The sequence below is a fragment of the Schistocerca americana genome, chromosome 10, assembly GCF_021461395.2.
Source record: "Schistocerca americana isolate TAMUIC-IGC-003095 chromosome 10, iqSchAmer2.1, whole genome shotgun sequence".
NCBI classification, from domain to species: Eukaryota; Metazoa; Arthropoda; class Insecta; order Orthoptera; family Acrididae; genus Schistocerca; species Schistocerca americana.
Window position 1 is genome coordinate 49727175 of NC_060128.1, and position 14343 is coordinate 49741517.

At 40.4% G+C, this 14343-nt stretch overlaps 1 protein-coding gene across 1 annotated transcript in view; it reads right to left on the reverse strand.

Annotated features, from left to right (window-relative positions):
* The window catches only part of LOC124552699 (LDLR chaperone boca), a 41042-nt gene extending 26911 nt beyond the window's left edge, over positions 1-14131 (reverse strand). Inside the window, exons 1-2 of the mRNA XM_047127040.1 lie at positions 13911-14131; positions 13729-13803 (exon numbers count right to left, since the gene is read on the reverse strand). Coding sequence (XP_046982996.1) covers positions 13729-13803; positions 13911-14066 — 231 coding nt within the window. The 5' untranslated portion in view covers positions 14067-14131. The remainder of the gene's footprint in view (positions 1-13728; positions 13804-13910) is intronic.
* Between the last annotated feature and the right edge of the window lie 212 nt (positions 14132-14343).

The following is a 14343-nucleotide window of genomic DNA, read 5'->3' on the forward strand; positions in this document are numbered from 1 at the left end:
AAATTCCCTGATATTCCACACAAGTTTGAGCATTTTTTCCTGATGAATTTCGAGCTCTCAAGGGTAAATTAAGCTGTAAGCTAACACTGTCTTTGCAGCTAAGGTATGTGCAACAACAGTGCAAAAGAGGAAATGTCTAAAAAAGAACTTGCAAGCAGGTGGTGTTTCCTAAGGAATTAAGCACTAATATCACCATAATGAACTGTTTATAGAGGGAGAAAACAAGCCAAATGGTGTATCTGTTTCATTAAGACCACTTATGTTATTTTATTTCAAAATAACAAAACACATTTGGCGACAAAAAAAATGGATTTAAAATATCTTCACTGATTTCAGAAATAACCACAAAAAAGCACGCCTCTCGAAAGAAGTTTATAAAGTGAGGAAGAATCGTGTAAACCAACACTGTAGGTGACCGCCAATAAAATGTTGGTTCCACTATGTTCATTAGTGGTGGTCATTACCAACTGTGTTATATCTATTATTTTACAGCTACTGTGAGAGATTTCTTTAGAGAAACACGAGTACATAGCATACAAACTGCTACAATTTTCTTCTTCGTATCATCCGTATTTTCTAACATATAAACTACATTTGACGTGCTAAAGTGAACTAGAACAAATAAAACATCTATAAAACGCCACACTGTACAATGTACTTGCAGCGAGACAGTCAATTCCAGAAATCTATCACCTATCGTCTCTGGTTTGCTGAGGAGAACCGCAGTCCTGGGTCCACGGATAAATCGTGAAAATCCACTGCATTATGCCACACACAAACAGACCTCTACTTGCGGGCAGATCAGTGAGACTACATCCAATGGACAGGGCCTGCACATTAGTGGGAACTGAATGGCTTCAGACAGGCAGGCCCGATCCATTATCGATACCCACAGAAGTGGCCTCCGCTTTTGGCCCGTTGTGGAAATCCACTCGTGCGGCCAGCAATTCACGAGCCACAGACAGCATTTTGATGAAATGAGACCACAGTGATCAATCCATGCAACAAATAACTTGTTCAAATACGCTTGAGAATCAAGAACAGGGTGTATACGTGGACAAGGAAAAAAAATTCCTTGATTTCTCCCGGATTTCCCGGTTAAAAATACACTTTCTCCCAGATGAAAATATACTTTTTCCGTGTTAAGTGACAGTATACTTTTCCTCGGAACTGTAAAACTTATCAAGATATAGAGATTGCAACGCGCTTTTGTAAGCCAGTCATAGTTCAAGTGACGTGATCTCGCCAGCCGATACAGCGGATATTCAAAGCAAAGGACACGTCATGTCGTCAGCCAATAGCATTATCACTGTTAAGTAGCGCATACACACAAATAGGAAAAGTTAATGGTTTAAATTAGTATACATAGTGCTGCTACAAGAAAAGCAAAGCTTTCACATACGATATTGGTATCAACGATTAATAAGCTGCAAGAGAAGCTTAACTTTCACGTAATAACATTGATCTTCTTTGCGCGTATTACACTTTGAGATACATCACACAAATGTGCCAGTAAAAGTTTTAGTAAAGACATAAATGTATGATCTTCTGGGCTCGAAATTTTTCTAAATGGTCATCCTCAAAAAGAGCTGATTTTTAAATGAGAGTCAAACGCTCTGTGATTAAAGAAATTCATCGCACATAGTTCATATTGGGTAAAAGGAAATTTACTTTGAAAGCAATGCTTTTCTCAATCATTCGCAATATTTTCCTGCGACCTGTTAGAAAGAGGTTCATTTCAGCAGTTGCCAGAGAGCGCCAATTACAGGCGTCACACCGCTTAAGCAGCTACGATGACGCAAGAAACCCGTATGTTCGTACGTGTAAAACATTAAAAGATCTTACGTTACGTCATAAAAGAAACAAGACATAAGAGAAAATTCCAAGAGCATCGGAATTTCGTGAACCATAATAACGCGCATAATTTGGTTTAAAGTGCACATTCGTATGTCCAGATTCGGTTGTAAATTTTCTTGGCATACCAGCACTGTAGTATTTCAGTTTTGGTTCATTACAGCATAATGCCATACTTGCAAGAAGACAAACATGCTCTTTTGAAATGCAGAGAACAGTTGAAACTAGCCAATAGTGTGGAATTAAGCAGTTCGTTACAAATAAATTGACTGCCTCAGTGGAAAAGATTAATAAAAACCACTTTTCTTTACCAAACAGACAAAAATAACTTCATTGTTCTGCAAGGTGATTAAGGCTTGACGGAAATTGCCGCCCGGGGCAGATACCCCGGTTCGCTCCTAGTGAGTATGGCAGTTTGCGCGCGACAGTAAAATTTTTCCGAATAGCATCTTGCTGCTATTGATATATAGGTAATAGACACACTTAAGTAGCCAGAAGCGGGAGAAGGTACTCCACACACGCAACGGCCCACACGAATCTAATGGAAACAGTTGCAATGTCACGCTCATTTGTTGTTATAAAGCATTGCATAGTCTTCCTAAAGCCTCTGACACATTTTGCTGCTGGCAGATGCTTGTATGAGCACTGTGTTTTGTTGTTGTACATGACATGTCCTTTGCAACTTAAGTTTTATTTCAGTTTTTTTCTCTCATTCATGGTTTATTGCTGCACTATTATTCTGCAGTAGTAGGATACAGTAATATCCTTTGTTTGAATATTATTTCTTACCAGTCAAAATGACAAAAATTTAACTGAAAACTAAAACAAAAAAAATCCCGGAATTCTAAAAATTCCCGGGTATTTCCCGGTTTTCTCCTGGATGAAAAAATTCCCGGGATTTTCCCGGATCTCCCGGTTGTCCCGGGTCGTACACACCCTGAAGAATAATAATGAGGATAGGTAGCTACTCACCGTTAAGGTTATTGCTGAACCACAGACGGGCCCGTAGAAAAGAATCACACTCTCACAACTAAATTATCAGCCATAGCTTTGGTCAGAAAACAAGAGTGCACACACACACACACACACACACATAACTGATGCACACATGACCGCCATCTCCAGCCGCTGCATCTACAGTCTGCGTATCAAATCCAAACTAAACGCTCCTCATGCCTCCCTGCTTCTTGTCGGCAGCTGCTAGGCTAGCTGTAAAACGTGGTGGCAGCAGTGACTGCAAGATGAGGGGAATGATAGGAAGGGGAGAAGCAGTGGGAATGAGAGGTTAGGGAACTGCCACCCGTACTCAGCTGCACCTGGCCAACGACAATGAAATAATTAAACCCCTTACCTATCTTATCAACTGTAGTATTCATCAAAACATATACCCGAATGCGTTAAAAATAAGCGTAATTCAGCCAATCCATAAGAAGAGAAGTAAAGAAGTAGTTTCAAATTACAGGCTGATATCACTAATCCCCGCCTTCAGTAAAATATCTGAAACAGTTATGCTATCTTACAAAATAGATTAAGGAAAGGCAAACCTACATTTCTAGCATTTGTAGACTTAGAGAAAGCTTTTGACAATGTTGACTGGAATACTCTCTTTCAAATTCGCAAGGTGGCAGGGGTAAAATACAGGGAGCGAAAAGCTATTTACAGTTTGTACAGAAACCAGATGGCAATTATAAGAGTCGAGGGGCATGGAAGGGAAACAGCAGTTGGGAAGGGAGTGAGACAGGGTTGCAGCCTCTCCCCGATGTTATTCAATCTGTATATTGACCAAGCAGTAAAGGGAACAAAAGAAAAATTCGGAGAAGGTATTAAAATCCATCGAGAAGAAATAAAAACGTTGCGGTTCGCCGATGACATTGTAATTCTGTCAGAGACAGCAAAGGACTGGAAGAGCAGTTGAACGGAATGGACAGTGTGTTGAAAGAAGGATACAAGAGGAATATCAACAAAAGCAAAAATGAGGATAATGGAATGTAGTCGAATTAAGTCGGGTGATGCTGAGGGAATTAGATTAGGAAATGAGACACTTAAAGTAGTAAAGGACTTTTGTTATTTGGGGAGCAAAATAACTGATGATGGTCGAAGTAGAGAGCATATAAAATGTAGACTGGCAATGGCAAGGAAAGCGTTTCTGAAGAAGAGAAATTTGTTAACATCGAGTATAGATGAAAGTGTCAGGAAGTCGTTTCTGAAAGTATTTGTATGGAGTGTAGCCATGTATGAAAGTGAAACATGAACGATAAATAGTTTGGACAAGAAAAGAATAGAAGCTTTCAAAATGTGGTGCTACAGAACAATGCTGAAGATTAGATGGGTAGATCACATAACTAACGAGGAGGTATTGAACAGAATTGGGTAGAAGAGGAGTCTGTGGCACAACTTGACAAGAAGAAGGGACCGGTTGGTAGGACATGTTCTGAGGCATCAAAGGATCACAAATTTAGCACTGGAGGGCAGCGTGGAGGGTAAAAATCGTAGAGGGAGACCAAGAGATGAATACACTAAGCAGATTCAGAAGGATGTAGGTTGCAGTAAGTACTGGGAGATGAAGAAGCTTGCACAGGATAGAGTAGCATGGAGAGCAGCATCAAACCAGTCTCAGGACTGAAGACAACAACAAAAACAACAACAACAACAACATGCTATCACAACTCTCAACATTTTTCTCGAGACACAAAATGCTTACCGAATCACAGCATGGGTTTAGGAAAGACCTAAGCAGGCCACTGCTGTTACCAGTTTCTTCCATGAAGTATATAGCAATATAAAACAGGGTATGCACACAGCCGGAATATTCCTTGACCTGAGCAAAGCTTTCAGCTCAGTATATCACGAGCTTCTCTTAAAAAAACTGCGGGCGCACAATATCGGCGATGTATCGATCAAACTTCTATCCACGTATCTGGTGAATTGGAAACAGTGTACCAACCTTACACATCAAATTGACAATAAGATCTTAACCTTTAAAGCTCCAAGTGAAACAGTGACACAGGGAGTCCCTCAAGGCTCAATTCTTGGACCTTTCCTATTTTTAGCAAATATTAATGACGTTGTACACCCCTTTAACTCACACATTGTAAGTTATGCTGACGACACCTCAGTTTTATTTCATGGTAAAGTTTGTGAGGAACTGAAATTTTCAGCAAGTAATGAAATACTAGAATTAAGTCCATATTTTCATGCACATGAATTAAAGGTCAATGCAAATAAATCCCACATGCTAATATTTACAACTGGCAGCTCACACCACTTGTGCGTAAATGAGGTACGCGGCATAATAGTGCTGGAGGAAGCAAACGGGTGTAAATTTCTAGGGGCCATCTGGACTCAAACCTCCAGTGGATTAGCCACGTTAATGCTGTATGTAAAAAAGTCAGCAATGGGCTGTATTTCTTAGCCAACTTTCCAAAATGGTGCCCACCCACACACTTAAAATTGTGTATTATGGGACAATCTATCCCCATCTTAGCTACTGTATAGTAATATGGGGTTGTGCCCAGTCGCCTTAACACAATACTGTTGCTACATAAAAGAGGGTTAAGGATTATCTACATCTACATGGATACTTTGCAAATCACATTTAAGTGCCTGGCAGAAGGTTCATCAAACCATCTTCATAATTCTAAATTCCAGTCTCGTATAGCACGCGGAAAGAACAAACACCTATATCTTTCCATACGAGCTCTGATTTCCCTTATTTTATTGTGGTGATTGTTTCTCCCTATGTAGGCCAGTGTCAACAAAATATTTTTGCGCTCTGAGGAGAAAGTTGATAATTGGAATTTCATGAGAAGATTCCATTGCAACAAAAAACGTCGTTCTTTTAATGATGTCCAGCCCAAAACCTGCATCATTTCAGTGACACTCCCTCCCATTTTTACGATAATACAAAATGTGCTGCCCTTCTCTGAGCTTTTTTGATGTACTCTGTCAATCCTATCTGGTAAGGATCCCACACTGAGCAGCAGTATTCTAAAAGAGGACTGACAAGCTTAGTGTAGGCAGTCTCCTTAGCAGATCCGTTCTATTTTCTAAGTGTCCTACCAATGAAACGCTGTCTTTGATTAGCCTTCCCCCTTACATTTTCTGTGTGTTCCTTCCAATTTAAGTTGTTCGTAATTGTAATTCCTCGGTATTTAGTCAAATTTATGGCCTTTAGATTCGACGGATTTATCATGTAATCAAAGTTTAACTAATTCCTTTTAGCACTCATGTGGATGACCTAACACTTTTTGTTATTTAGGGTCAACTGCCAATTTTCGCACCATTCAGATATCTTTTCTAAATCGTTTTGCAATTTGTTTTGATCTTCTGCTGACTTTATTAGTCGATAAACGACAGCGTCATCTGCAAACATACCTAAGAGGGCTGCTCAGACTGTCTCCCAAATCATTTTAACACCAAAGGGCCTATAACACCACCTTGGGGAACGACAGAAATCACTTCTGTTTTACTCTATCACTTTCCATCAATTACTACGAACTGTAACCTCTCCGACAGGGAACAAAAATCCAGTCACATAACTGAGATGACAGCCCATAAGCACGCAATTTCACTACAAACCGCTTGTGTGGTTCAGTGTCAAAAGCCTTCCAGAAATCGAGAAATATGGAATCGATTTGAAATCCTTTGTCAATAGCACTCAACACTTTATGAGAATGAAGAGCTAGTTGTGTTTCACAAGAACGATGTTTTCTAAACACAGGTTGACTGTGTGTCAATAGACTGTTTTCTTTCATAATGTTCAAACACAATACATGTTCCAAAATCCTGCTGCATATCGATGTTAATGATATGGGCCTGTAATTAAGTGGATTACTCCTGCTACCTTTCCCTCATCGAGTGAACGGTTGTTTATGATTGTTAAGTATTGGGCTAATGCATCAGCATACTCTGAAAGGAACCTAATTGGAATACAGTCTGGACCAGAAGACTTGCTTTTATCAAGTGATGTAAGTTGCTTCACTACTCCAAGAATATTTACCACTACGTTACTCATGTTGGCAGCTGTTCTTGACTCGAGTTCTGGAATATTTACTTCGTCTTCTTTTGTGAAGGCATTTCGGAAAGTCATGTTTAGTAACTCTGCTTTGGCAGCACTGTCTTTGATAGTATCTCCATTGTTATGACGCTGGAAAGGCATTGATTGTTTCTTGCCGCTAACATACTTCATATATGACCAGAATCTCTTAGGATTTTCTGCCATGTTTCAAGACAGAGTTTCATTGTGGAAACTGTTATAAGCATCCCACATTGAAGTCTGCGCTAAATTTTGAGCTTATGTAAAAGATCCCCAATCTTGCAAATTTTGCGTCTTTTTAAATTTCGCATGTTTGTTTCACTGTTTCTGCAACAGTGTTCTGAACCGTTTGTGTACCGAAGAGGATCAGCTCCGTCGTTTGTTAATCAGGTATAAATATCTCAAATGCTGCTGATACAATTATTTTGAATTCAAGCCACATCTGGTCTACACTTATATTATTAATTTGGAAGGAGTGGAGATCGTCTCTCAGGAAGGCATCAAGTGAATTTTTATCTGCTTTTGTGAATAAGTATAATTTTCGTTTAGCTTTGGAGAATCTGGGGGGTTACAATATTCAATCTCATTACGACAACCCTGTTCACTAATCCTGTATCAGTTTTGATGCTCATTATTAACTCAGGATTATTTGTTGCTAAGAGGTCAAGTGTGTTTTCACATCCGTTTATTATTCGTGTGGGCTCATGAACTAACTGCTCAAAACAATTTCCAGGGAATGCATTTAGCACAATTCGGGTGATGTTTTATGTGTACCTCCAGAATTAAACATGTATTTTCACCAACATATCGATGGTAAATTAAAGTAACCACCGAATATAATCGTGTAAGTCAGGTAAGTGTTTGAAATCAAACTCAAGTTTTCTTTGAACCTTTCAGCAACTGTATCATCTGAATTGGAATGTCGATAAAAGGATCCAATTATTATTTTATTCTGGTTGCCAACAATGACCTCTACCCATACTAACTCACAGGAAATATCTACTTCAATTTCGCAAAAAGATCAGCTACCTCTGACAGCAACAAACACGCCACCGCCAACCGTGTTTAGCCCATCCTTTCGGAATACCGTTAGATTCTATATATGACGGTAGTATCTGTTCCCGAAAGAACAGTTACCGTTAATGACCATGCAGCTTTGCCCCGGTCAGGGCACACATTTTCAACATGTCCCCAATGAAGAATATAAATGCCTGGTTGCAGCGAGGGTGTCCATGTAATTATCATACCATTAGATTCTTCACAAAAATTTCGGCTCAGCTTATCTCTGGCTTTAACCAGCTTTCAGTGCTTATAACAATTTGAGCATCAGTGCTTTCTATTAGTGCTTGGAGCTCTGGTATTTTACCAACACAGCTACGACAATTTACAACTGCTATACTGACTGTTCCTGTATCTACGTTCTTCCTGCGTTCAACCTGCACCCTTTGTGACTAAAGCTCTTCTTGTGTTTTCCCGAGACACTCTAACCTAAAAAAAAAAAAAAAAAAAAAAAAAAAAAAAAAAAAAAAAAAAAAAAAAAACACCCATTCCACGCCACACAGCCCCTGCTACCCGTGTAGCCGCCTCCTGCATATAGTGGACACCTGACCTATTCAGCAGAACCTCGGGTTCTTTGGCGAAAGTCTAGGAATCTGCAGCCTACACGGTTGCAGACCTGTCCGAGCCTCTTATCCAGACCCTCCACTCTGTACCAGAAGTCTGCAATCGGTCCTGTCGTCAATGCTGCAAATGGTCAGCTCTGCTTTCATCTTGCAAGTATGACTGGCAGCCTTTACCACTTCTGTTAGCCATTCGAAACCAGAGAGAATCTCTTGTGATCCAAAGTGACACACATCACTGGTACCGATGTGAGTTGGCTGCACCCTGTGCTCTTTGTGGCCTCCGGCAGGATCCGTTCCACATTTGGAATGACTCCACCAGGTATGCACATCGGTTTTCTTTCCCTTCTTGACAGCCACATCCCTAGCGGGCCCCATAATTCGCCTAACGTTAGAGCTCCCAACTATCAATAATCCCATCCTCTGCGATTGTTCGAATCTTGCAGGCTGAGAGATTTCCTCTGAAACAGGAGAGGTGACAGCATCTGGCTCAGCAACAGTGTCAGCCACAGACAGCACCTGGAACCTGTTTGTCAGACAATCTGGGGAGACCACCTGGGAAGCCTTCCACCACCTGCTACGCCCTGGGGCGACCTCCCACTCGGCCGCGGGTGACGTGTCAGCCTCGGTGTGAGCAGTAACTGGGCTGGCCATCAGTGAGGACTGATCAGAGAACTCTGATGTGCCGGATGTCCATCGAATCCTGATGGCTGGCCACCGACAGTGGTGCCCACCCACTGCAGCATCAAGATGTGTAACCGAAACCATCACTACCTGAAGCTGAGAGCAAAGTGTCACCAACTCGACCCGCATCCACACACGACAATCGCAGTCTTTGTCCGTACTAAAGACCGTGGAAAACTAAACTGTGCAGATAAACCGACTATTGGCATGTGCTGCGCAACTCTACTGCAGACCGTGACGGAAACACAGGAACTGTGGCTATTAAATTAATTTAATACGCAGAAATTCAAAAACCTAACTACTAAAGCACTCAGGTGAAACTAAATAATTTGCCCCTGATAAGTAACTGGTGATATGTCACAAAATCAGTTTACTTTGACACAAACGAAAACGCGAGAACTGTGGCTATTGAATATTAAATTAACGTGCAGAAGCTAAACTATTAAAGCACACAGATGATATTACAAGTTTATCAAATTCGCTCCTGGTTACTAACACGTAAAAGTCACAATATCGGTTGGCTATAAAGACTCTTGCTGTGATGTTTTCAGACAGCACAAGTATTTAACCATATACTCATATCTTGATAAATCGCTTTTCTTGTCTCACGGAAAATTGAAGTAACTGGATGTAGTGATATACATGACCACAATACCAGGTCCAAAGAGAATTACTACTGGATAAGAACAAGATTAAAAATGACGGACCAGAGCCCACATACTAATGGATTGATATGGTATAATAAACTGCCAGAGTCCATGAAAAACAGTAATAAAAAGCAATTTCAATCAAAACTAATCAGAACTCTTAACTGAAAAGCGTGTCTACTCACTCAACGATTTTTAAATAGCTAAGCTTAATACCCCCCCATTAACCATGGACCTTGCCGTTGGTCGGGAGGCTTGCGTGCCTCAGCGATACAGATAGCCGTACCGTAGCTGCAACCACAACGGAGGGGTATCTGTTGAGAGGCCAGACAAACGTGTGGTTCCTGAAGAGGGGCAGCAGCCTTTTCAGAAGTTGCAAGGGCAACAGTCTGGATGATTGACTGATCTGGCCTTGTAACAATAACCAAAACGGCCTTGCTGTGCTGGTACTGCGAACGGCTGAAAGCAAGGGGAAACCACAGCCATAATTTTTCCCGAGGGCATGCAGCTTTACTGTATGATTAAATGATGATGGCATCCTCTTGGGTAAAATATTTCGGAGGTAAAATAGTCCCCCATCCGGATCTCCGGGCGGGGACTACTCAAGAGGATGTCGTTATCAGGAGAAATAAAACTGGCGTTCTAGGGATCGGAGCGTGGAATGTCAGATCCCTTAATCGGGCAGGTAGGTTAGAAAATTTAAAAAGGGAAATGGATAGGTTGAAGTTAGATATAGTGGGAATTAGTGAAGTTAGGTGGCAGGAGGAACAAGACTTCTGGTCAGGTGACTACAGGGTTATAAACACAAAATCAAATAGGGGTAATGCAGGAGTAGGTTTAATAATGAATAGGAAAATAGGAATGCGGGTAAGCTACTACAAACAGCATAGTGAACGCATTATTGTGGCCAAGATAGATACGAAGCCCACACCTACTACAGTAGTACAAGTTTATATGCCAACTGGCTCTACAGATGACGAAGAAATTGAAGAAATGTATGATGAAAAAAGAAATTATTCAGATTGTGAAGGGAGACGAAAATTTAATAGTCATGGGTGACTGGAATTCGAGTGTAGGAAAAGGGGGAGAAGGAAACGTAGTAGGTGAATATGGATTGGGGCTAAGAAATGAAAGAGGAAGCCGCCTGGTAGAATTTTGCACAGAGCACAACTTAATCATAACTAACACTTGGTTTAAGAATCATGAAAGAAGGTTGTATACATGGAAGAACCCCGGAGATACTAAAAGGTATCAGATAGATTATATAATGGTAACACAGAGATTTAGGAACCAGATTTTAAATTGTAAGACATTTGCAGGGGCAGATGTGGACTCTGACCACAATCTATTGGTTATGACCTGTAGATTAAAACTGAAGAAACTGCAAAAAGGTGGGAATTTAAGGAGATGAGACCTGGATAAACTGAAAGAACCAGAGGTTGTACAGAGTTTCAGGGAGAGCATAAGGGAACAATTGACAGGATTGGGGGAAAGAAATACAGTAGAAGAAGAATGGGTAGCTTTGAGGGATGAAGTAGCGAAGGCAGCAGAGGATCAAGTAGGTAAAAAGACTAGGGCTAGTAGAAATCCTTGGGTAACAGAAGAAATATTGAATTTAATTGATGAAAGAAGAAAATATAAAAATGCAGTAAATGAAGCAGGCAAAAAGGAATACAAATGTCTCAAAAATGACATCGACAGGAAGTGCAAAATGGCTAAGCAGGGATGGCTAGAGCACAAATGTAAGGATGTAGAGGCCTATCTCACTAGGGGTAAGATAGATACTGCCTACAGGAAAATTAAAGAGACCTTTGGAGATAAGAGAACGATTTGTATGAATATCAAGAGCTCAGATGGAAACCCAGTTCTAAGCAAAGAAGGGAGAGCAGAAAGGTGGAAGGAATATATAGAGGGTCTATACAAGGGCGATGTACTTGAGGACAATATTATGGAAATGGAAGAGGATGTAGATGAAATGGGAGATATGATACTGCGTGAAGAGTTTGACAGAGCACTGAAAGACCTGAGTCGAAACAAGGCCCCCGGAGTAGAAAACATTCCATTGGAACTACTGACGGCCTTGGGAGAGCCAGTCCTGACAAAACTCTACCATCTGGTGAGCAAGATGTATGAAACAGGCGAAATACCCTCAGACGTCAAGAAGAATATAATAATTCCAATCCCAAAGAAAGCAGGTGTTGACAGATGTGAAAATTACCGAACTATCAGTTTAATAAGTCACAGCTGCAAAATACTAACACGAATTCTTTACAGACGAATGGAAAAACTAGTAGAAGCCAACCTTGGGGAAGATCAGTTTGGATTCCGTAGAAACACTGGAACACGTGAGGCAATACTGACCTTACGACTTATCTTAGAAGAAAGATTAAGGAAAGGCAAACCTACGTTTCTAGCATTTGTAGACTTAGAGAAAATGTTTGACAACGTTGACTGGAATACTCTCTTTCAGATTCTAAAGGTGGCAGGGGTAAAATACAGGGAGCGAAAGGATATTTACAATTTGTACAGAAACCAGATGGCAGTTATAAGAGTCGAGGGACATGAAAGGGAAGCAGTGGTTGCGAAGGGAGTAAGACAGGGTTGTAGCCTCTCCCCGATGTTGTTCAATCTGTATATTGACCAAGCAGTAAAGGAAACAAAAGAAAAATTTGGAGTAGGTATTAAAATTCATGGAGAAGAAATAAAAACTTTGAGGTTCGCCGATGGCATTGTAATTCAGTCAGAGACAGCAAAGGACTTGGAAGAGCAGTTGAATGGAATGGACAGTGTCTTGAAAGGAGGGTATAATATGAACACCAACAAAAGCAAAACGAGGATAATGGAATGTAGTCAAATTAAGTCGGGTGATGCTGAGGGAATTAGATTAGGAAATGAGACACTTAAAGTAGTAAATGAGTTTTGCTATTTGGGGAGCAAAATAACTGATGATGGTCAAAGTAGAGAGGATATAAAATGTAGACTGGCAATGGCAAGGAAAGCGTTTCTGAAGAAGAGAAATTTGTTATCTGACAAGCATCAATTTACTGTTTAATTACTACCTGTATGAAGAAAATCTTTGCAAAAGCCATAATACTGACGACTCCATGGAGAGGGGGGGGGCAAAAAAAAAAAAAAAAAAAAAAAAAAAAAAAAAAAAAAAAAACAACACACAACAACAACACACATCACATCATTATATTGCAGGACACACACACACACACACACACACAGATTATATATATATATATATATATATATATATATATATATATATATATATACAGGAGCCCGCAGGCATAATTTGTTCAATGAAGGTGACATTTTTCCACATATGCTGTAATATTTAATAAGGCCTCAGTTTCAGCTTAAAAAGTCTTTCCCACTGTGAACCATCACGAACAGTATCTTACTAAGTAAACAAAACCAACAGGTATTTAATTGTTTACTTCTGTTTGAGCTAGCCAGACTAGCAGTGCTCCACATCTACATACACGTTCTCAATTACGGCGCTACGTTGTACGTCTTACGGCTGTCTTTGTTTCGTTTAAGTATCAAGCGAGGTTGTAAATTTTGCTACGTCCTTTAACTTTCACAAATACCCATATCACATTATTGTCACTACAAAGTTTGAATGGTAAGAGTTTCGCATTTCTGCTGTCGTGTGTAGTGCGTTCACCGAAATAATCCAAGTTTGGAGCTCCTGCCAAATACAAACGGCCATAAAATGTGCAATTCGGATAGCATAACAAACTAAGTGGGCATAACCGGTTAATCGGCGTCAAATGTCGAGCTGAAGGTTCGGTAAATGCTTTGAAATGTGGATAGGGATATACAATGACTGTGGTACATAACAAAAGTCTTAGTTACGTAAGTGTATAAAATTCAATACCTTGCTAAAATCAATGGGCGGTGGAGGTCGAAGATATTCTGGTAGTTCGTCCTCAGGTAAAGGTTCTTCATCTTCCTGCAAATAGAACATTATGCTAAATATTGTGTGACTGACGTTAAAGTACTCTTTAATGTAACACACATTATGCTGCAACATATATTACACCACGAATGTGCACTTACTTCCCACTGCTCAAATAGCCTTTCGAGATCAGCGTCATTATAATCACGTATATCTTTCTGTGCCCATTTTGGCTTATCCTTGCTATCGAATTTTTTCGCAGACGTTTCCCAAAAACATAAAAATGCCAAGCAGACAACGATGCGTCCTGTCAACATGACTGAAACAGGTTATGTTATCAAACTGTAAGAACCACATCATATAACATGCAGCGGTATAAGATCAGAGATATTCCCTCCTTAAAGATATCACAGTTCCCTACAAGCGTCAGTCAATGTCTATAATCGATCTTTAAAAACAGCGACGGCGACCGATCGCAACTGCAGAAGGTAAACAGCAACGCTGTCGTCTGCAGTAGCTGTCTTGTGGACCACAACGACAGACAAGCAATGCAGTCGCTTGTAAGAGCTTCGTGAGGCGTGATGTTTGGTAACT